Raw genomic sequence first — 23,331 nt, 5'->3', positions numbered from 1 at the left:
AAGGAGCTTACAATCTAATGGGGGAGACAATATGCAAACAAGTATGTACAAATAAACTATATCCAGGATGAGTAGGAGATAATTAACAGAAGGAAGGCACTGGAATCAAGAAGGGTTGGGGAAGTCTTCCTAAAGAAGTGGGATCTTAGTTGGGACTTTAAAGGAAGCCAGGGAGGTCAGTGGTTGGAGTAGAAGTAGGACGTCCAGTCAGGGGGGACAGCCAGAGAGAGTGCTGGATCTGAGAGAGGGAGAGGCTTGTTTCTGAGATTTCCTGGAGAACCAGGTCATTGAAGCAAAGACCATGTGCCAGAGAAGGTATAAGGAGAGTGAGAAGGTAGGAGGAGGCAGGTTATGAAGGGCCTGGAAGGCCAAAGAAAACATTTTGTATTTGCTCCTGATGGTGATCGAGAGCCATTTGAGTTTGTTGAGAAGGTAACATTTGAGGGAAATTACTCTGATGGATGAATGGGGGGATGGCCTGGAGTGGGGAGAGACCGAGGCAGGCTGACCTACCAGCAGCTCCTGCAGTAATCCAGATGTGAGGTGATGAGGGTCTGCACCAGGGTGAGGGGAGTGGAAACTTATAAACTAATTAACCAGAGAGAGGAGGGGAAAGGGGGAAGGGAAGAGAAGAGGAGAGGAAGGAATACAGGTTCTGATAAAACCAGGAATATGGTGGTTACTTTGTGCTGCTGCCCTTAGGGAACCAGGTGAGCATCCAGAGGAGAATGATCAGAATAGAATGGAAAAGCACTCATTCAGCACCTTTTTGCGCCAAGCACTGTGCTAAGTGCCACATTTAGAAATGGAAAATCAGACCGTCCCTGCCCTCGAAGAGCGCCCGTTCTATCCCGCATCTGACCCTTCTTTCATATATTCTCTCTTCCGAATACATGGCAGAGGGGCCAGTCTTGCTCTTCTCAGCCTGGAGGACAGAGCTGGGAGTGATGGGTAGAAGTTCTGGAGAGGCAGACTTCACCCTGCATGGGAACATTTCTGATCACAAGAGGGATCTGAAAGTGGACTTAGATCTCGGACGTTCTCTCCGTTAATGACCTTCAGGCACTCTGTTCCTTCCTTTATGGGACAGTCTTCCTCCTATCAGTATGGAGGCTGGGCGACCTCCTCTTTGAGAAAGTATAGAAAGCATTCCTGCTGGGTTTGGCCCAGTCTTTGCAACACTAAAATCCTACAATCTGGTGAATTCACGTAGATTCATAACAATCACTAAGGAGTTAAAATTCAGGAAGTGACAAAGAGGATATTCTAGACACAAAGAATAATGTAGAAAAACCAAGCTGATGAGTTGTTTCAGGGACAGAAAATAATCTGCTTTGGTGGAGCAAAGACTTCATGGAGAGAAGTAAATAGGAAAGTTGACTGGGAAAAACAGAACAAAAAAGATAGGGTAGCTCCAAACGGCGGGAGGCCCCAGGCTGCCCCAAGGAGATCAGGCTTTTCTTCTGGCTGCCTTCCTTGTGTTTCATCACTTGCTTTCCTCCCTGTTCCGCTCCTGGCAGCCGCCCCCGACCTGGTCCTCAATGCTGAGATCGTCCAGCAGACAACGTACCTGGAGGACCGGCCCATGTTTATGCTTCAGTGTGCCATGGAGGAGAACTGCCTCGCCTCCTCCGCCGCCCTGACCTCCCCCACCACGGGCTACCGCCGCCTCCTGCGCTTCTCCTCCCAGATCCACAACAACGGCCAGTCCGACTTCCGTCCCAAGAACGGGCGCCACGCGTGGATCTGGCATGACTGTCACAGGCAAGTGTCCACTGCCCCCTCCTCCTCTCACCCCCCCTCCTCTTTCTCCCCTCCCTACCCCCCTTCCCATCTATGGTTCCAAGCTGGGAGAGGTCCCCAAGGCTCAGAGGCTGCCGGGGCAGAGAAGGCCGGCTGGAGCGCTTCCTTCCATAAGCTCTCTCCCCAAATCACTTGTTCTCAAGTTCTGTCTGGACATGGTGTAATAAGAACAATAATACTGATATCTAATAACTGAAATAATTATGATTATTATTACATATAATAACAATAACAATGATGTAATAGCTATTATTTTCTTGCTATCCAAGGGACTCTCTAAAGTTTCCTCCAGTTTCACAATTTGATTTTGTGGCACTCAGCTTTCCTTATCGTTCAGATCTCACAGACATACATTGCTACCGAAAAAATTACAACTTTGACTAGTCAGACCTTTATTGGCAAGGTGATGGCTCCACTTTTGAGTCTGCTGTTCAGATTTGTCACAGTTGTCATTCCAAGGAGCAAGTGATTTTAATTTCATAACAGTCACTCTTTACATTGATCTCTGAGCCCAAGAATATAGAGTCTGACTTTGCCTCCATTTTTTCTCCCTCTATTTGCCAGGAAGTGATGGAGCCAACTGCCATGGTCTTTTTTTTTTTATTTTAAGACTCAAAGCAGGTTTTATACTCTCCTCTTTCATCCTCACCAAGAGGATTCTTAATTCTTCTTCACTTTCTGCCATCAAAGTGGTATCTTTGACATGTTTAAGATTGTTGCGATTTCTCCCAACAACCTTAATTCCAGCTTTTGATTCATCTGATCTGGAATTTCACATGATGTACTCGACATGTAAATTGAATAAATAAGGTGATGATATAAAGCAGGGGTTCTCAAACTACAGCCCGTGGGCCAGATGCCACGTTTATGTGCCTGCTGGGTTATGGCAAATAGGCTGAGGGGCGGAGACAGAGTGTGAGGTTTTGTTTTACTATAGGCCCTCCGACAGTCTGGGAGACAGTGAACTGGCCCCCTATTTAAAAAGTTTGAGGACCACTGATATAAAGCCTTATCACAGCCCTTTTACAATTTTAAACTAATAAGTTGTTCTATATTCTATTCTATATGTTCTACATTCTATTTCTATTCTATTCTATATTCAATTCTAATTGTTGCTTTTTGGCCCCTATATAAGTTCCTTAGGAGATAAGATCTTTTTATCCCATCTCTTTGAGGACTTCTCATGTTTTGGTTTGATCCACAGAGTGAAAGTAGGCAATGAAGCAGAAATAGATGTTTTTTCTGGAATTCTCTTGCTTTCTCCATAACCCGGCAAATGTTGACAATTTGGTCTCTAATTCTTCTGCCTTTTCGAAAACCAGCTTGCTCTTCCAGAATCCTAGGTTCACTTTTTGCTGAAGCTTAGATCGCAGAATCTTACGTAGAACCTTGCTTCAGTGGGAGATGACACAACGGTTGGTAATCTGAACATTCCTTGACATTCCTTTTTTTTAGGATTAAGTCATAAATTGATCTTTTCTGAACCAATAGCCACAGTTAAATTCCAAATTCATTGCCCTGTTGAGTGCAGCACTTTAACAGCATCATCGTTTAGTATTTTAAATAGTTCAGCTGGAATTCTGTACCTCCATTAGCCTTATTGTTAGCAATGCTTCCCCTTGACTTCATTAGCCAAAGCTTCAGGATCAGTAACCACAAAATCATGAATGTGAGTGATAGTAAGATATTTCTAGCTTATTTATTTATTTTTTGCTGAGGCAATTGGAGTTAAATGACTTGCCCAGGGTCACATAGCTAGGAAGTGTTAAGTGTCTAAGACCAGATTTAAACGCAGGTCCTCCTGACTTCAGGGCTGGTGCTCTATTCACTGTACCACCTAGCTGCCCTTATTAAGATATTTCTTGTGTAGTTCTGTGTATTCTTAGTACCTCTTCTTAATCTCTTCTGCTTCTGTTAAGAACCTACCATTTTTATCTTTTGCCTTTTTAAGAAATGTTTCCTTGATATCATTAATTTTCTTGAAGAGATCTTTTGTTTTTCCCATTTTGTCATTTTCTACTATTTCACTGCATCCTCATTTAAGAAAACCTTCTTATTTCTGCTAATTTCTGGGATTCTGCATCCACTGATTATAGCATTCCCTTTTTTCTTTCCTTTTTCCTTTCCACAGCTATTTGTAAAGCCTCACCAGACAGCCAATTTGCTTTCTTGCTCTCTCCTGAACAATATTGTGAACCTCTGTCCATTGTTCTTCAGCCACTCTATCTGCCAGATCTTATTGTTAAACCTATTTATCTCATCTACTTCATATGCACAAGGAATGTTGTTTGGGTCATGCTTATAGTTTTCCCTACTTTCTTCAATTTTAAGTCTGAATTAAAACCTCAAGATCTGAGATGCAGTGAGCCTTAGGGCTTATCATAACTGATTTCTTCACCTGACTGAGTTCCTTCACCTTTGTCTGCAAGGTATAGAACTGATCAAATTTCACTATTAACCATCTGGTGATGACCATGTGCAGAGTCACCTCTTGGGCTGCTGAAAAAGAGTGTTTTCTGTGGCCAGATAGTTCTCATGACAAAACTCTATTAGTCTCTATCCTGTTTCATTTTGTACTCTAAGGCTAAACTTGCCCGTTATTCCAATTATTTATTTTTATTTCCTCCTTTAGCTTTCCAACCTGCATCAGAATATGATATTTCTTTTTGGTGATATTTCTAGAAGTCATTGTAGGTCTTCATAGAACAGATCAACCTTCTTTAATATCAGTGTTATTGTGACGTTGAAAAGTTTGTCTTAGATTCAAACTCTTATTCTGTCATTTTTGATATTTTACCTCATTTCTGCTTTTCTCACTCTTTTATTGAATACGAGAGCTGCTCCGTTTCTTCTAAGGGATTCATGTCTACAGTAGTATGTTTAATGATCACCAGAATTCAATTCACCCATTCCTATCCATTTAAATTGATTGACATCCAAGAGGCTGATGTTTAATTTTTCTGCCTCCTGCTTGACCACATCCAGCTTACCTTGGTTCACAGATCCCCCATTCCAGGTTCTTATGTAATATTGACCAGACTTATCTTTCATCACCGGATGCACTTCCAGCTGAGCTTCCTTTCAGCTTTGACCCAGATGCTTCATTCTTTCTGGAACTACTTGGAGTTGCCATCTGCTCTTTTCTAGTAGTATGGGGGACACCACTGGAGGGATTCATCTTCCATCTCTTTTATCATTCCATTCTATCCATGGGGTTTTCTTGGCAAACATACTGGAGTGTTTTGCCATTTTTTTTGTCAGAACTCTCTACTATGACCTGTTGACTTGGGTGACCTGACTATGGCTCATAGTTTCATTGAGCTGTATAAGCCCCTCCATAAAACAAGGCAGTGATTGGGGGTGTGGGTCTATTCATAGAATCCTTCATTTCCTTCAGATCTTTAATGTGAGATTCTCTTTCATCTCTCCAGTTGCTGGTTCCCTTCTTGCTCTGAAAATTCTTTCACTTTGTGTGTATTTTGGATTTATTTCTCTTTTATTTATTTATTTTTAAATATTTATTTATTTGTTTGTTTGTTTATGTGCTTACTCATTTATTTGTTTGTTTGTTTGTTTGTTTGTTTGTTTATATCTCCCATTCCCCTCACTGCCAATAGAATGAAAGCTCACTGAGGGCAGGAACTGCTTCAATTTTTTTTGTCTCTAAACTCCATATCTATGACAGTACCTGGCACATAGACTATCTGAGGGCAGAGACTATTTCATTTTTGCCTGCAATGGTGCTTGACACAGAGTAGTCAAAATAAATGATTGTTGAATGAATAAATATACATTTCCTTCAGGGAATGATAATAACACCTTGAAGATATTACTACCTAATGGATTTCATTTTTAAAAACCATAGGGATGGCCAGGGACAATCCCCACAGACATTTTAATGCTGAATCTGCCCCTTTATATGTAAGGAGAGTATAATTATCATCTATGTCATCCATATGGAAGCACACCCAGAGATTACATGGTGGAAGACTATATGGGACATATATTTATACCCACAAGGAACACTCCCTCTTCCAAGAATAGGCTTATGGAGATTTCACTGAAAAATGTCTTCTGATCTCTAGCCCCAAAACTGTCATCCTCCTTTTTTCCACATGGTCTAGTTTATTTGAAGCTTCTAAGGCACCAGGTGGGTGTCTCGGTCAGTCGGTTGGGTGGGGTGCACGGGGAGGGCCGTTCCAATGAAGGCAGCACCCAGTCACCCCCCCATCCCTTTTCCAAGAGAAAATAGAAGGGAATTTTTCTAGAAGATAACATATTTGCCACAGAAATTCTCAGAGACCACCTGCTAAGTAATGGAGGGGCTATGGTCTAGATAGGGATGGGAAAGTCCTCACAAAACAAATTACAGATCTTTTGAGGGGGCAGAGTATTAAAATATAAGGGCTCAGTTTGAAATGATCAGCTATCCAGTTTAAACCATACTCGAAAGGAGTCCCCATTGCCACATTCTGGCCCTGAGCCTCTGCTTGAAGATTTCCATGGACGGCGAGTCTTCCGGATAAAGGGCCCTCCACAAACCGCCAGCTGTCCTCAGGTTTTGCTAGCAGCCGTCTCCCGCCATGGTCTTGGGGGAGGAAAGGAAAAGGGCTCTTCAGAAGAGCAGGGGCCCAGAGTGGGAAGGAGGGATATTCCCAAATTTAAAACTTCCTTTCTCCAGACTGTTTGTCTGTTGCCTGGGCCGGACTCTGTTTAGACAGTGAAATATAAACGCATTTCTCTCTGGTACTTCCAGCTGGTAAACATGGGAGCACAAGCCCATCTCTGAATGAAGCAGACATTTTTGAGGTACTTAGTCAGACCCGGGGTCTTGGTCTGCTCCAGGAGAAGCTAAAATAAAACCTTTAAAGCTACTCCTCCTGTGGATACCACAAGATGGCTATTCTTAGGGCATTCACTGCCCACACATGTCTTCTATAAAAACCCAGCTGACCTGGGAAGGCTACCTGATGCCAGGAGGCGGTCAAAATGAGGATGCTCACACAGGATGTTTAATCCTAAAAATGTAGGAGAGGACGCCGTGTCTCCCCAGAATCTCTGCCCTTTCCTCAGCCATCTCTGTTCCTGGATACCCATGGAGAAGAGACAGGTTTTCCATTGGATAGCAGCTTAGGAGGGACTTTTGAGATCATCTAGCCAAAGCCTTTCATTTTACAGATGGGGAAAACTGAGGTCCAAAGAGTTTAGAGTTCAAGGCTTGAACAAGGATATTGGAACTAATTATATTCTTGATGATTAACCTATTTCACATTCCCATCATGCGTGATCTTTGACGCAAATTTTGTACCACTTAGGATGAGGATGAGATGACTGATGGATGTCTGGGAAAGACCTGAAAACCCCTCCTTTTGGAGATAAGAAGTCAGGCCCACAAGGTCACTCAGCTAGCAAGAGTCAGAGTCAATTTTCAAACCTAGATATTCAAACTCTAGATCCCAGCTCAGTGTCTTAGTTTTTACAGGCAAGGAAACCGAGGTCCAACAAGATTAAATTACTTGCCAGAAATTACACAGATAATAATGAGAGAAAATGGGATTTGAGGCTAGATGAACTGATTATCTAGCCAACACTTTCCACACTCCAAGTCCTCACTAATCACACACTCCAGACCACTGCCATCCACCATGTGTCTTCTCAATGCCCCATGAGATCCCTAGAAGGTTGGTTCTTCTGAGAGCATAGAAGTGGGAGTGTTCAATTATCTGGTATTACCGAGAGAGAATAATAGTGCTAAAAAGAAGGCCTTCGGCAGCAATGGTCCATGGGATACTGTCTCTATATTCAAATGCTCCACGGTACCTGTGATTCCAAACATGGATGCTTCATCTAGTGAGGCAGATTGTAGCTCATCTTCTCTTTTATTTATTCATTCATTCATTCACTTATTTATTTATTTGCTTATTTATTTATTATTCATTCATTCAATTCATTTATTATTTATTCATTTATTTATTTATTCATTCATTCATTCATTCATTCATTTATTTATTTTTATTAAAATTTTAAATTAAAGCTTTTTATTTATAAAACAAACACATGGGTAATTTTCCAACATTGACTCTTGCAAATCTTTTGTTCCAACTTTTCCCTTCTTTGCCCCCCACCCCTTCCCCCAGATGGCAGGTAGACCAATACATGTTAAATATGTTAAAATATATGTTAAATCCAATATGTGTATACATATTTATAATTATCTTGCTGCAAAGAAAAATTGGATCAAGAAGGAAAAAAAAAAACCTGAGAAAGAAAACAAAATGCAAGCAGACAACAACAGAGAGAGTGAGAATGTGTAGCTCATGCTTTTGTCCATGTTCTCCCATAAGTCACCACTGGAAGGTCACCAGATCTGCCGGATGCCTTCCTTCCTTTCTCCTGGCATTAGGAGAGGGCCACTGGGGCATCCTTCCCGTAGCCGGCCCGTTTCCTGGAACTTTCCCATCTGACTCGAAGCTGAAAACCTTTGATGGAATCTTTTATTCCAGTTCTTCTTCCACGTTCCACTCATACCTTCTCACACTCACCATTCCCTTGGCTTTGCCCTAAGGGATACCCATCCCTGATTCTTCAGACGCTGTTGTGTCCCATGCCATTGCTACTTAGCCAAATCCTGCTCCGATGAGACTTGGTGCCTTGTTGGGGACCCTGTGTTCTCTGAGGCGACGCCAGTGGGCAAAGCCCAGGCAAGTTCTGTCGTGTTGGAAAAGCTTTAAGGAGGGGCCCAATAACAGACCAGGTCTGCTTTTTGTGGTCCAGCCTAGCTATTCCCATCACCAGCAGTTACTTGGGTTATGAATTCACTGGCCTCGGGAACTCTGAAACAAAGGAAAATGCAAACTGGCACCCTTGGCTGCTTCCTTGGGGCAGAAGCCTGAAAACACACCAGGAGCTTGAGCAGCTGGGTGAGGAGAGTCAGGAAGGCTCCTCTTCTTCCATTTAGTTCAAATCTGGCTTCAGCCATTTATTAGCTGTGTGACCCTGGACAAGTCACTTAATCCTGTTTGCCTCATTTTATATAATTGTAAAATGATCTAGAGAAGGAAATGATATAAACCATTCCACTCTCTTTGTCAAGAAAATTCCAAATGGAGTCTCAAAGAGTCAGACAGGAATAAAATGATTGAACAACAAGAAGAATATTCTCGAACCTGTTTAAAATAGCCAAACAGATGGAGGGACTCCCCCCAAAAGGCTCACATAATTAATAGGGACAGATCCATAACGTACAACTAAGAGAAACTCAAGCTTTTGTCAGGGCAGGGCCCTCGGATTGTGTTTCATCCTTGACTTTTAAGGTCACTGGCAGGGTGGAGATGTCTGCCCTCCCCACACCAGACACCCTCACTCGGGCCAGAAATCTGGATGAAGGGTCATGGTTGGAATCTGGACCCATCAAACTTTCCCAGGCAGCAAAGGAAGACACAGGGCTGCCAGAAATCACCCTCCTTCAAGAGGTTTAGGAAAAATGGCCTTTTCTCTTCATCTGTTGTATTCATACTGAGCTTTCCAATGGATAGAGATCTTTCCAGACTTTCTCTTTGTGCATCCCTACAAACCCCCTGGACAGCTGCATTGGCTATGGAATATTAGACCCATTTTACAGATAAGAAAACAATAAGAGAAGTAAAATTACCCTTCTGCAGGTCATACCACCAGTCAGGGGCAAGTAGCACTGGGACTGGGACTCAGATTGCTGGGGTCCTGGGCTCTGAATCACAGAGAGACCTCCGTCAGGGGCCAGGTGGCTCACCCACAGCAGGACAAGACTCTTCTCTGTAGCATCTCTGATGAGGCGTTTCCAGTCCTTGCTCTGAGAGAGAGACAGAGACAGAGAGAGAGAGAGAGAGAGAGAGAGAGAGAGAGAGAGAGAGAGAGAGAGAGAGACAGAGAGACAGACAGAGAGACAGACAGAGACAAAGACAGAGACAGAAACACAGAGACAGACAGGCAGACAGTGTGGCACAATGGAAAGCTCCAGCCCTCATATATTAAGTGAGGGGGGTTGGACTCAAGGGCCTCTCAGGCTCTGCTGGTTGGGATGGAGGATCCTGTGGGAAGCCTTGAGTGTCAGCAGAGGCTGATTTCCTCCTTCTCTATTCCAGGCACTACCACAGCATGGAGGTTTTTACCCACTATGACCTGCTGAATCTCAACGGGACCAAGGTGGCTGAAGGTCACAAAGCCAGCTTCTGCCTGGAGGACACTGAGTGTGAAGGAGGTGGGTTCCCTTCTGGGTGAGGGGCCTGGGGCTGAGCAATAGGGAGAGCAGAGGGCGTGGGAGCTCCTAGAAGGGACGGATCTGCTTTCTGGGTCATAATTTCCCATGAGTACCAAGTCTAGGAAAACTTTCCCCACCTCTTTTTTTGTCTGTGCCGGATGGGAGAGCTCAGCGGTCATTTACTCTAAGCTATACCTGACTGAGAACCTCTTCTATGATGCCCCAAGAGTGGTCATCCAGCCTCCATGTGAAGACCTTCAGTTAATAGGAACTCACTACCTGCTTTCATGGGCCATTCCCCATCAAATCTTCCCCTTTGCATCTTCCTCCCAGTTCTGCCTTTTGGGGCCCAATCGCACAAATCTAATCCCCTTTCCTTTAAAAAGTAAAGGGGGTGCCCCTAGACCTTCCCTTTTCAGATTGAAAAGTCCTAATTCTACACTCCTAAAGGCAGAGTCAGTGAGATTTGCCTTGGAAGAGAGTCCTCCTTCAGGATCTTCAGGGAAACACGCAGAGGAAGGTTTAGACCATCCATGGCAGGGGGAGGTCAGAGTTACAGAAAGACCTTTTTGGTCTGGACTTTGTGGAAAACTTTCAATGAAAACTAGTCCCAGGGGGGAGCTATGTCAGGAGGCGGGGGGGGGGGTCACCACAAGTCCCTGGGGGCCTTAAGCCAAGGCCCGTGCCGTGCTTCAGGGGGATTCCAGATGAGGCACAGACTGGTCACCAGCATTCGGTCACTCGGCCCGTGGATCATCTCTGCAGGGAGCCACGTGAAAGCAGAGAAACCTCGGTCACTGCTCTCGGGGGTCTCTCAGGCTAGTTAGAGAAACATGTTCACACAATAAAGATAAACAGCAAGAAACGAGACAGATGGGAGAGCTGCGCCAAGCTCTACGGCCTACGTGCTGTGGCCTGGGGCCAGCGTGCACTGGGACGGGGAGGAGCGGAGGGCGGGATGGCCACAGATCAGGAAAGACCCTGTGAAGGATGTGGGGTTGGGTTGGGCCTGGAAAGCTCAGGGGGATCTGGCTGTGCTGAAAACACAGAGCAAGGACTGTTTATGCTATCTGACTCACATGGGGTATTAGCTGGTGAAACGGGGATATTCCAGCTAGTTGCCCTTGTATGTGTTGTGTGTGAGAGACAGACAGAGACAGAGAGACAGAGACAGAGAGACAGAGACAGAGAGAGAGAGAAGCAGAGACAGATAGACAGAGACAGAAAAAAATACAGAGACACAAAGAGAAATATAGTGAGAAAGAGAAATAGAGAGAAACAGAAACACAGAGACAGAGAAAAACACACAGAGAGTCAGAGAGGAAAAAAAGAAAGAGAAACAGGGAGAGAAACCAATAGACAGAGAGAAAGAAATGAAGAAACAGAGACAGAGAGATTAAGAGATGGAGAGAGACAGAGACAGACGGGGGGGGGGCGCAGAGAGAGACACACACACTGCATTTGGGGGGAGGGTCAGCCAGTGGGGGACACTTGTAAAACGTGGGGGGGCAGCTTTTGTTGGCACATCAGCAGAGCTCTCCAGGAGAAGCCTCAGGCCCTGCTTCCCTGCCCCTTTCATAGAAATCCAGAAGAACTACGAGTGTGCCAACTTTGGCGAGCAGGGCATCACTCTAGGCTGCTGGGACATCTACCGCCACGACATCGACTGCCAGTGGGTGGACATCACCGACGTGACCCCCGGGGACTATGTGTTCCAGGTACTGAGCCACTCCCCCCAGGGCAGGAGGGTGGCTGGTCTGTGCCCTTGCAGTGGGAGCTGGCACTGCCCCAGCAGCCTCTGCCCGCCCCCTGCCCCACCCTCACCAGGCTCCACTGTGGCCTCCTGTCAAAGGTCACCTCCCCAGGATGCTGGGGAGTGGGCTGGGGGCTGTCCCTCGCTTTCCCTCATGCTGACACAGCTTAGGGTCCTCCCTGCACTCAGTCTTAGGGAATGGAGGGATCAGTTAAATGACTTGTCCAGGGCCACATGGGGTGGGAGGGAGACTTGGACCCCAGCCCTCATGGCTGACACTGGTGTCAGACTCCAACAGAAACCAGCAAAACAACCTCGAAAATCCCAACCGGACGCAATCTCTGGCCTGGACTTTTACTTATTTCCTTAAATTTTCCCCGTCATGTTTCCAGCTGTTTGGGGTTGTCCTCCGCTGTTGCCAGGGGCCCCGAGTGACGCTCCCGCACTCACTGTGCCCTCTCTCATACACTCCTACCCACCAGGAGTTTATAATCCAGTTGCGAGGATAAATTACAGCCCAGACAAGTGTAATCCAAGTGTTAGCTCCCAGCTGTTGCTGCGCCGTCACATGTGACTCTTTCTGATCCCCTCTGGGGATTTCTTGGCAAAGACACTGGAGGGATTTGCCATTCACCACTTATTTTACAGATGAGGAAACTGAGGCAAAAGGGCTATGGGACTTGCCCAGGGTCACACAGCTAGAAAGTATCTGAGGAGGCAGGGAGGAAGTGGGGGGAGTCACTCCTGGAACAGGTTCCCCAAGCTCCCCACATGGTCTCCCTGAGCCTTTCTCTGCTCCAGCCCCGCCTCCCCTTACCTGGTGTGGTGAGTGACCACTGGGAATCCGGCTTTGACATGGTCTAGAAGAATCAGGCTGGCCTACCTTGCCCCTCCCCACCAGATTTCAATGCCCAAAAAAGTGACCATGGGGGAGGGCGGAAACGAGCCAGCCTGGCATGTGGGCAGTGCCCAGCCAGAACCGCAGACTGAGAGAAGAGAGGGCGAACGTCTGGGGGCCATTTCTCCAGCTCATGGTCTAGCTTTGAGGCCACTGGCCACCCCCAAGGCCTGCCAACCACAGCCCGGGCAACGGAGCTCCCAGGGCGGCTCCCCAGAGCATGAGGCAGCTTTGCCAAGGAACACAAGCCCATCTGCCCCCCCTTCCTTCCCTCCCCTGGGACAAAAGCAAGAACCAGGGAAGCTCTGTGGCAGTGTGCACCGTGAGGAGAACAAGTGCACGCAATGTGGCCCGCTCTGGAGTCCGTCACCCTGCTCTAGAACCCGGCAGCAGATGGCATCCGGAACTGGGACTGGGCCTCCGGCCCCAAGTCTGTCAGAGGGCTTTACTGTGTGTGTGAGTGTGTGTGTGTGTGTGTGTGTGTGTGTGTGTGTGTGTGTGCACTCACACATGTGGAGAGAGAGATACACAGAGACGGAGAGAGACAAAGAGGGAAAGACAGATGAAAAGACAAAGAGAGAGTCAGAGAGAAAAAGAGACAGTTAAACAGAGAAATAAGGCACCAAGCTGCTCCACTGGAGGAGTTTCCTCACCTGGGAGAGCTCAATAACAATGAAATCACAGGGCAAGGCCTTATCCCCTGTTATATTTAACCCAGAACTTCAGAGCTCAGATCCAGTTTTTTACCTCTTATTTAGAGTTGGGAAATTCTGGGCAGTCACTTGACCTTAGTTTCCTCATCTGTAAAATGGGAACATTAATAACGCCAACCTCTCAAAGTTGTTGTGAGGATCAGATGACAAAATACTTCAAAAACTAGAGGAGCCTCACAAGTTCTGCAGAAAGAAGAGCCTTCAGGCCTTTGTGCTTCAGAGGCCCAGAACGGGAGGAGTTGGGACGAGGCAGACCAGGGACTGGGATCCGGCCGCTCACCTCCTGGCCCATGGCCTTTCCTCTCCACCATCACCAGGGGAGACAGGAGCCCAGGGGGCCCAGGGAATGAGGGGCCTTGTGGCCCAGCCTGCCGGTTCTTCCCAGACACTTCCCCTCTGGTGCGTGTGGTTATGGAGGCCTGAGGAAGTGCCAGCTCATGAATGAATTAATATTCCAAAGTGACCTCAGCGGGCAGGTCCGTGTTGGATGCTTCCAGGGTAAATGCTGTGGTGTTCCAGGGCGACAAGGCAGGGGGGCGACGCTGGAAAAACCATGGAAGGAAAGAGGGCCATTCATAAGTAAGGGTGCCCATGTCCCCCGCAAAGGGTGTGGCTCTAGCGCTGAGGTATGGGGGGCTGACGCCCACTAGATGAGGACATCAGAACCATCCCCGAAGGCTGGGCTGGCAGTGTCCAGCAGGAGGCCCATCATCCCAGGCCAGGGAGGCAGAAGTGGGGCCCACAGGCAGGCTCAGCTTCTGCTGGTCCCTTCCAGGCTGGGCCCAGAGGCCTGTCCTCAGGCTGGGAAGGGCCCTGGTGGCCTTGGGATAAGAGGATTCACAGGCCAGGCTGGGATGGGCATCTCACAGGCAACTTTGGGCTCCTTCCCAGCAAGCCGCGGGCTGACGTGCCCCTCGGCCTGGTGCGGGAGAGCCTGGACGGGAATCCCTCTGGCTTAGTTTATTGCTTGCAGGACTCAGCTTTTAATGATTATGATGAGTATGTCATGCTTTCCATAATAATGATAATAATAATAATAGACATCTAGGGAATTTCCTCACCCAGAAGTTTCTTAAGATAATGAAATCACAAATTTAGCCATTAATATTACTTAGAATTATTATTATTACCATTGTTAATCTTATTTTAGTTCAGAGGATTATTTCATCATTGTGAGCTCCTTGAGGACAAAAACCCTGAATTATACATAATCACCCTGGTGATTAATACACTGTCTGGCATACATTAGGTACTTAATAAATGCTTGTTGACTGTAGTAGCTTCTTGATGAACAAATTCCTGCTCAGAGAAGATCAATAGCAAACAGAGGCTAAAAGAGCAGCCAAGGCAGAGGTCAGGGGCCCAGGGCAGAGGTCAGAGGCCCAGGCCAGGGTCACACAGCCAGTAGGTGTAAGATGTGGGGTCTGGACACCTGCCTAAGGACTCCCAAGCCAATCTTCTACAGCACTTGCATCACCCAGCCTCCCATTGACGTCATCGTTCTTTTAGAAATCACAGCCATTTCCCCATCCTGGAGTGATGGAACAATCTTTCTCTGTGTCTCTGCCTCTGTGTCCATCTCTATGCATGTGTGGGTCTCTCTCATTTTCTGGGGAACACCTGCCACACATCATGTCTGGCTCCCAGGCCTTTGACGTCCTTCTGCTCTGATAGAGAAGTAGACAAGTCTTCAGTTCTACAGTGACTTTTTAAAAAAGAATAAAAGCTTTTTCATTTTGTTTTTCCAAATACACACAAAGATAGTTTTCAACTCCACCCTTGCAAAACCTTGTGGTCTGAATTTTTCTCCCTCCCTTTCTCCTTCCCTCCCTCCCCAAAACAGAAAGTAATCCAATCTAGGTTAAAGACGTGAAGTTTTCTAAATATATTTCCACATATATCATGTTTCAGAAGTTCCTTTCAAGAGGAGACTTAAAAATGAATAGAAAAATTAGCAAAAAAAAAGAGAAAAAAGGAAGAAAAGGAGAGAGTAAGAGAAGGAAAGAAGGAAGGGAGGGAGGGAGGGAAGGAAAGAAGGAAGGAAGGAGGAAAGGAAGGAGGAAGGAAGAAAGGAAGGAAGGAAGGATGGAAGAGGAGGAAGGAAGGAAGGAAGGGAAAGATGGAGGAAGGAAGAAAGGAAGGAAAGAAGGAAGGAAGGAAGGAAGCAAGGAAGGAAAGGAGGAAGGAAGGAAGGATGGAAGCATGGAAGGAAAGGAAGAAGGAAGGGAAAGATGAAAGAAGGAAGGAAGGAAGAATCTCTTTGGGCTTCTAGCCACTGCTACAATTAGATTATACACAACTGAATGGTTCTTGGGACACAGTTCTGATGATTCAATCTGGGATTTAAAGCCCAATGGTACCTTAAAGGTTACCTAGCCTAACCTGTTTCTATAAAGGAAAAAAAACTGATACTCAGAGCATCTGCCTACCATTATATTGCTAGTCATCAGAAGAACAGGGATTCAGTATGGTGCAGAAGAAAGTTCAAATCCTGTCATTGTCACTTGCCTAACATCAGTTTCCTCATCTGTAAATTGAGAAAATCAGACTAGATTGCTAGATCCTTCCAGATCTTCTATGATCCTATATATAACATTATACAAGCAGCTTAACTCCCCAGGCCTGTTTCCTTTTTGGTAATAATAGTTTAATTAAGATAATATTTTATTTTCCCCCAATTACATGTTAAAATAAATCAACATTTTTGTTTTAAGAGTTGAGTTTCAAATTCTATCCCTCTCTCCTTCTCTCCCCTCCCTGTTCCCTGAGACAGCACGCAATCTTATACCAGACACATGCAATCATATGCAAATATGCAAAAGATGATTTTCAGATGAAGAAATTAAAGCCATTTCTAGTCTTATGAAAAAATCCTCTAAATCACTATTGATCAGAGAAACGTAAATTAAGACAACTTTAAGATACCACTACACACCTCTGAGATTGGCTAAGATGACAGGAAAAGATAATGATAGTTGGAGGAGATGTGGGAAAAGTGAAACACTAATACATAGTTGGTGGTGTTGTAAGCTGATATAACTATTCCTGAAAGCAATTTGAACTACGCTCAAAGGGCTAAAAAAACTGCATATCCTTTAATCTGGCAATGTTTGTACTGAGCTTATATCTCAAAGAGATCATAAAAAGGGGAATAGGACCTAATGTTTGTGGCAGCTTTCTTTGTAGTGGCAAAAAACTGGAAACTTGAGCAGATGTCCATCAATTGGAGAATGGCTACATAAGTGATGGTATATGAGTATTATGGGATATTATTGTTCTGTAAGAAACGATTCGAAGCTTAACAATGGGGTGATTCGAGGAAATTCTAATAGACTTGTGATGGAATAGACACAATAGTTATGTGATCCACTTGGAGACTGAATGTGGACGAAAGCATAGTATTTTCATCTTTTTTGTTGTTTGTTTACTTAGATTATTTTTTTCTCATTTTTTTTCTCTTTTGAGTTTCTTTGTTTATCATGATGAAGGTAGAAATATGTTTAGAATTGCCATATTTAACCTATATTGTCTTACCTGCTGTTCAGGAGAGGGAAAAAAATTTGTAATACAAGGTTTTGCCAGAGTGAATGTTGAAAACTATCTTTGCTTGTATTTTGAAAAATAAAAGGCTATTATTTTAAGAAAGAAAAGGGGGGAGAAAGGAAATGATGAATAAGCTGATTTCAGAAAAACCTGGAAAGACTTACATGAACTAAGTGACGTGAGCAAAACCAGAAGAACATTGTTTACAGTATTAGCAACATTGTGTGATAAACTATGATAGAATTTGCTCTTTGTAGCAATATGATGATCTCAGATAATTCCAAAAGATTCATAATGGAAAATGCCATCTGCATTCAGAAAGAGAATTATGAAGACTGAATGTGGATCGAAGCATCCTGTTTTCATCTTATTGTTTGTTTATTTGTTTGCTTTTTCTTGTGATTTTTCCCCCTTTTTGGTCTTATTTTTCTTTCCCAAGATGACAAATATGGAAATATGTTTTAGAAGGTTTTTTTTTTGTTGTTGTTTTTTTTTCAAAGTACATTGTGATGTCTGTCAGGCCCAGGAATCTTTGGGACAAATCCAGTGTTTTCAAATGCATATCCTAGGATATGGTGGACCAAAGTCCCAAAGGCAATTGGCATCATAATCAGTAAATGGCTGGGCTGGAATCAGGAAGGCCCAAGTCTGGGAAGGAGCTCAGAATCTGATCCCACGTTCTTGTTTTCTAAAGGGGAGCAATTCTCCAGGGAAAGAAAGGAACTCCCCAAGATCACTCAGCTCTTTAAGTGTCAGAACTAGAGCTGACAATCCAACCCTTCCATTCAGCCAATTTCTTGACTTGATTTCCCACCTACTTCCTCCTCTGCAGATCATCATTAACCCCAACTATGAAGTGGCTGAGTCAGATTACACAAACAATGTCATGAAATGCCGGACTCGCTATGATGGGCACCGTATCTGGATGTACAACTGCCACATAGGTGAGTGCAGAGGCAGAGTGAAGACATGGGGGGGATCCAGATCCTTGGAGTTCCTTACCCATTTCCTCCTGGGGCCTGAGAGAAGCCTCCTTCTCTCCCTCACAGACCCATCTCCTTCTGGCAACCTAGTGTCTTCTCTCTCTCTCTCTCTCTCTCTCTCTCTCTCTCTCTCTCTCTCTCTCTCTCTCTCTCTCTCTCTCTCGTACACCATCTTCAGGACTCCATCCCCTCCTGGGGCCCGAGCAGCTTCCTTATCTCTCTCTAGAATGCCCTTGCACCCCATCTTTTCCCCCAGGGCCCTATCTCCTTCTAGAGACTGAGCAGCCTCCTTCCTTACTCTGGGATACCAGCACAGCCTGTCTCCTTCCTCGGGGAGCCAGTGGCCACTTGGTGAGCTCAGGCCAGGGGCCAAGCTCCCCTCCTGGGATGGGGAAGGAAGCTGTGGACACCAGGCCTGGGCTGAGGCCACATTTTCACGCCCAGCCTCGCCTGGCAGAAGGAGGGCATGCAGAGCTGAGTCCAGAGCTATTTAAGGGAATGGGCAGAGGCCACCCAACTCAGCATTCTGTGACCACAAAATTGTAGGAGTTCAGTTTAACAACCAGTTTGGTGCATGTTGTCTGGCCCACTTGGCATCTTTGTGTGTCAGGCTCTCTTTCTGACATGAGATGAAGAGTGGGGTGCTAGCACTCAACAGCCTTCCTTTCTAGGGTTGATTCAATTCAATGGAACAAGCATTTATTAAACACCAACTGTGTAGCAATGCACCTTTCTTCTCGCTTTCTTCCCCACACTCTTCCTCTTTCAGATACTTATGTGGTCTTTCCCTTCAGCATGCCTAAAAGATTTTCTGGGGAGAGGAAGGAAGAGATGGGCTTTGTCCTTCTCAAATCAATCATTACTGTCTTCCCTTACCCTGTCTCCTCCCACCCCAACAGGTGGCTCCTACAGTGAAGAAACGGAGAACAAATTTAATCACTTCAGAGGACTCACAAATAATCTGCTCCCCACTCAGTGAAGATTCAGCCTTGGACCCCTGGATCCCCTTGCCCTAGGGTCTCACTGCACTGGTCTCCCTGGGACCTTCCCTAACCACTGCACAGCACAGCTCGGATGGATCCTCCATGCTCCTTCCCTGACAAAAGCCTTGGGCTCCTGCGGTGGGGCCCACAACCTGTCTTGGTCTGGTCTTGTAGGTTCTAGACCTAGAAGAAGCCCTACAGATCTAGGCAGGTCCCTCATTTTACAAGTGAGGCCCAGAGAGGACAAGATGCATGCTCAAGATCATACAGTCCATGTTCTAACCCACTCCTTTCCACTAAATCCTTTACTCCTGCCCAAAACATAAATGAGATTTGAACCCTTTTATTCTCCTCTCCCTCCCTCAGTACATAGGAGTTAGGGGGACACAACAGGGCATAGTATTGGGGGGGGAATGAGCAGGGAGTGATGTAGGGGGAAAATGGTGACCCTGACCCTATGAGCTGATCCTGTCCAAGAGCCCTAGGTCTGCTGCTCTCCACTCAGGATAGAAATCCTGCTGACCAAAGCTGGGAGGGATGCCTATCTGAGGAACCAGGGTCTCCTCTTCCCTGAGATTTTGTGACTCCAGATGGTGCCCCTCCTCACTTGAGTGATAGAGATTAGTAACCTTTTGGGACAGCCTCCAGGTCCCCAGTATCATGGTTTGAAGCTCTAGTTCAAGGCCAGGATTAGTTCCCACCCCTAGTACCCTTCCCTTCCCCAGCTAGCTATCCTTTGGTGGGAATCCATCAAGAGCCTAATTTCCATCAACCCATTCCAAAGCATCATCTTAATCACCAAGTCTCCATGCTGCTATTTCCCCAGTCATCCCATGCTACAAATTTAGCTAAGCAATATTGACCGTGTCTTCAGTTCCAAAACCGAGTGTGTATGGGGCTCCATTTGCAAATCACCATCCAGGACTGGGAAATTCCTTCCCCACTGAAATCCACACAGCCCAGAACTGTGTATACATTTCAGAAAGTCCCTGGTGGTGTAATCGCTGAAAAAGCTTGCCCTTCTTTCTCAAGGCAGAGGCTGTGTCAGGTTCCCTGCTAATCCTCCAAAGTGTGGTTGATTTCACTCAGCCTTAACTAATTCTCTATTTCCTAGTTGATTTCACTCAGGCTAGTCCTTTAAAGTCTGGTTGATTTCATCCAGTCTAGTGTTACAAAGTCTATCTTATTTAACTCAGCATTGACTAGTGCTCCAAAGTCTGGTTGATTTCACCTAGGCTAGTGTTACAAAGTCTGGTTAATTTCACCCAATCTAGTGTTATAAAGTCTAGCTGATTTCACTCAGCACTAACTGGTGCTCCAAAGTCTGGTTAATTTCACCCAGGTTATGTTACAAAATCTGGTTGATTTCACCCAGGCTAGTGTTACAAAGTCTAGCTCATTTCACTCAGCACTAATTAGTCCTCCAGAATCTAGTTGATTTCCCCCAAACTAGTTCTCTAAAAGCTTGGTTGATTTCACCTAACACTAACTAGTCCTCTAGAGTCTAGTTAATTTGGCCCAGGCTAGTCCCCTAGTCTAGTTGGTTTCACTCCTCGTGGATCCAGTGACTGCTCACTCTACTCAGCCTTCTGCCTTTTCCACCACTTGCTGGTGTTACCTGTACATATTTCTGATCAGGAGACTGGGAGAGCATGTGCTTTTTTTTTTTTTTTCTTTTTTTTTAAGGATACCAATTTTACATTGTATTTGCATGTTATGTCCAAAACCAAATGTAATGATATTTAATGTGGGCATCTGGGCCCTTGGAAGCACAACCATACAGAAGAAACCAAAAGCAAACCCACCTGTGTAAGTGCCGTTGCCGTTACCATCATCACAACCACCCCCACCATCATCCCCCTCGGCTGACCTGAATGATTGGTGCTATAAACAAATTCCTGGGTGGGAAGACACTCACCGGGTGCTGCGGGTCACCACAGATGTTTACATATACTTGAATCACAGGTGTTGGTTCCCAGAATAAAAGGTTATTATTATATGCAACGTGTGTGGTTCCATTGGGTAGCATGTGTGCCCAAGTGCATGTATCATCACTTTCACCAGCCCTTTATAAAATCACAGAGTTAGCCATCCGATTGCTTTAGACTTCTCCTCTGTAGCATACCCAGATATCATTCAGTCTTTGCTTGCAAGGCCTCCAGGAAGGATGAGTTCACCCACAAAATGCAATTTATTCACTAGGGCACCCATGACATCAGAAACTTAGGGCTCCAGTGTTCTTTTTCTGGATATAAGTTTCCCTCTGGCTCAAAATCCTGTGATCTTATGGCTTCTTCCTCCTGCATTCAGCATGCAGTAGGTCCTTCATGTTTGTTACATGAATGAATCTGAGAGCTGGAAACCATCTCGTCCAACCCCTGCCTGAAAAATAATCCCCTTTAGATCCTCCTCTGCCACATATTGTGTGATCTTGGGTCTCAGTTTCCCCCTCTATAAAATGAGGGACTAGGTGGTCTCTGTGCTTCCTTCCAGATCTAGAGCTAGACTCCCATGTAGGATTCTAAGTGATCAGGGAGCTCATTACTGCCCCAGGAAACTTCAGGATGGCTCTCACTGTTCAGAAGTTCTTCCTGACATCAAGCCCAAACTGGCCTTTTTTCTATCTGCCCACACTGGGACTGGCTCTGCTCTGTAGGGTCCAGCAGAACATGATTTATCTCTCCTCCACATGACAGTTCTGGTGACATGAAGTCAGCTCTCGTGCCCCCATGTACTGTGTGCTAAGCTCTGTCCTGACTACTGGGGACACAGACACAGCCATCCATACTCTCAAGTTTACATTCTAATGGATGTCACAGCCCCCCAGGAAGGAGTGAAGGAGTTTTCTGTGGGCCTCATGGAAAAGAGGGTATCCTCTGGTATAGAGTCTTTCCTCATTTGGCAAACAGGGAAACTGAGGTCCAGGTGAGTCAGTGAATGACTTGAGATCTGAGAGGACATTCAAAGGCCAATTTCCTAACTCCACCTCCATTGCTCTTCCCACTAGGCATTACTGCCTCCACTTCCTGTCAGGAAATAGGGGATAGTGGAAAGAAAATTCACTCTGAAGTCCCAGGATTAGGGACTGTCTCTGGCATATGTGTGACACTGGGTAAGCGTCTTCTACTCTCAGTGTCTCAATCTACAAAATGATGGGGATCGACTTGATGGCCTCCAAGGTCCCTTCCAGGTATGCATCTGTCACCCCTCAGATGGACTCTGAAGATCTCCGCATAGATTTGTGTTTTTCACTGTGCACAATGTCTGGCACACAGTAGATGCTTAATAAATTTTTACTCTTTGATCTGTTATTAAGACCACTGGAATCAGAAGCAGGTGGTAATAAACCAGCCACACTGTGTCCAGGTCTCCTTTGGGACCAGTCACCCCAGGAGAATATCTCTGTCCAAACCCAATTGACCTTCTAGAGTGTCGAACCCGACCTCAGCCTCAGTTGAACATACATGGATCTCATCAAACAAGAGAACCATTTTTTGAGAGTGATTAGGGTCCCACCATCCCTCAGAATTCTTTTTTATTTTTCTTGGAGTCTCTTTTTCAGGACTTATGCTGGTTGGAACATGTTACCAACAAAACCAAGGAGTACACACAAATATGGCATCCAGACTGGGTGCTTTGAGATCTCTTCCCACTCTCGATCCTATATTTGTATGACCCTTATGTATGGTGATAAGGCAGTTACAGTGTAACTGAGGTAACAGAGGATAGTCCCAAAGCATCTCTGGTCTATTTCAATGGATCAAGGGTGCCATTTAAATCTCTCCTAAACCCTTTCCAGACAATGGACCCATCATACTGGAGGCTACTGGAGGCTTCCGTGTTTCACGAGTAGATGGGAGGCAATGTGATGTAAAGCCAAGATGGCTAGAGACCACTCTGTCACTGACTCTCTGGGATCTTGGGCGTCATCTCTTGGATCTTATTTCCTCACCTGTGAAATAAGGGCATTAGATGCCCAACTCTAAGTCTGCAATTCCATTGGTCCTGCTGCTTTTGGCATAACTGGCCCATCTCCCTTTTCTTTAAGTACTTTTTCTTGATAGTTTGGTTTTTTTCATCACCCTCTTTGCTCCCCTTCCCAGAATGCCATTGACTAATCTAATGTTAACATTAAGATTATAATAAATTATGATACCAGGCCATCACTAGTTATCAAATAATCTTGTCTAAATGTATACATTGAAGAACAACATGAGATTAAGATTCTGTTCTTAAAAATAAATGTAAAAAAAAAATACCAAAATAAAAAGATTCTGTGTTATTCTTTAGCAGCATCTGTCATAGTGTAAAGACCTGACATTACATGCACAGCTCCACACCCATACATCTGCAAAGGGGACAGGGGAAGGGGGAGTTTTCCCCCCAGTTTTACATGTTACAAGCCGTTCCTTAGACCTA

The 23,331-nt window shown here is 45.3% G+C and overlaps 1 protein-coding gene across 1 annotated transcript in view; it reads left to right on the top strand.

Annotated features, from left to right (window-relative positions):
- The window catches only part of LOXL2 (lysyl oxidase like 2), a 138,374-nt gene extending 117,461 nt beyond the window's left edge, over positions 1-20,913 (top strand). The window contains exons 10-14 of the mRNA XM_074285580.1: positions 1,521-1,764; positions 9,924-10,039; positions 11,621-11,757; positions 17,779-17,890; positions 18,829-20,913. Coding sequence (XP_074141681.1) covers positions 1,521-1,764; positions 9,924-10,039; positions 11,621-11,757; positions 17,779-17,890; positions 18,829-18,908 — 689 coding nt within the window. The 3' untranslated portion in view covers positions 18,909-20,913. The remainder of the gene's footprint in view (positions 1-1,520; positions 1,765-9,923; positions 10,040-11,620; positions 11,758-17,778; positions 17,891-18,828) is intronic.
- The last annotated feature ends 2,418 nt before the right edge of the window (positions 20,914-23,331 follow it).

This window comes from Sminthopsis crassicaudata, chromosome 2, assembly GCF_048593235.1.
Source record: "Sminthopsis crassicaudata isolate SCR6 chromosome 2, ASM4859323v1, whole genome shotgun sequence".
Lineage (NCBI taxonomy): Eukaryota > Metazoa > Chordata > Mammalia > Dasyuromorphia > Dasyuridae > Sminthopsis > Sminthopsis crassicaudata.
Note: the sequence above shows the minus strand (reverse complement) of the source record. Positions and strands in the feature narration are given on the sequence as shown.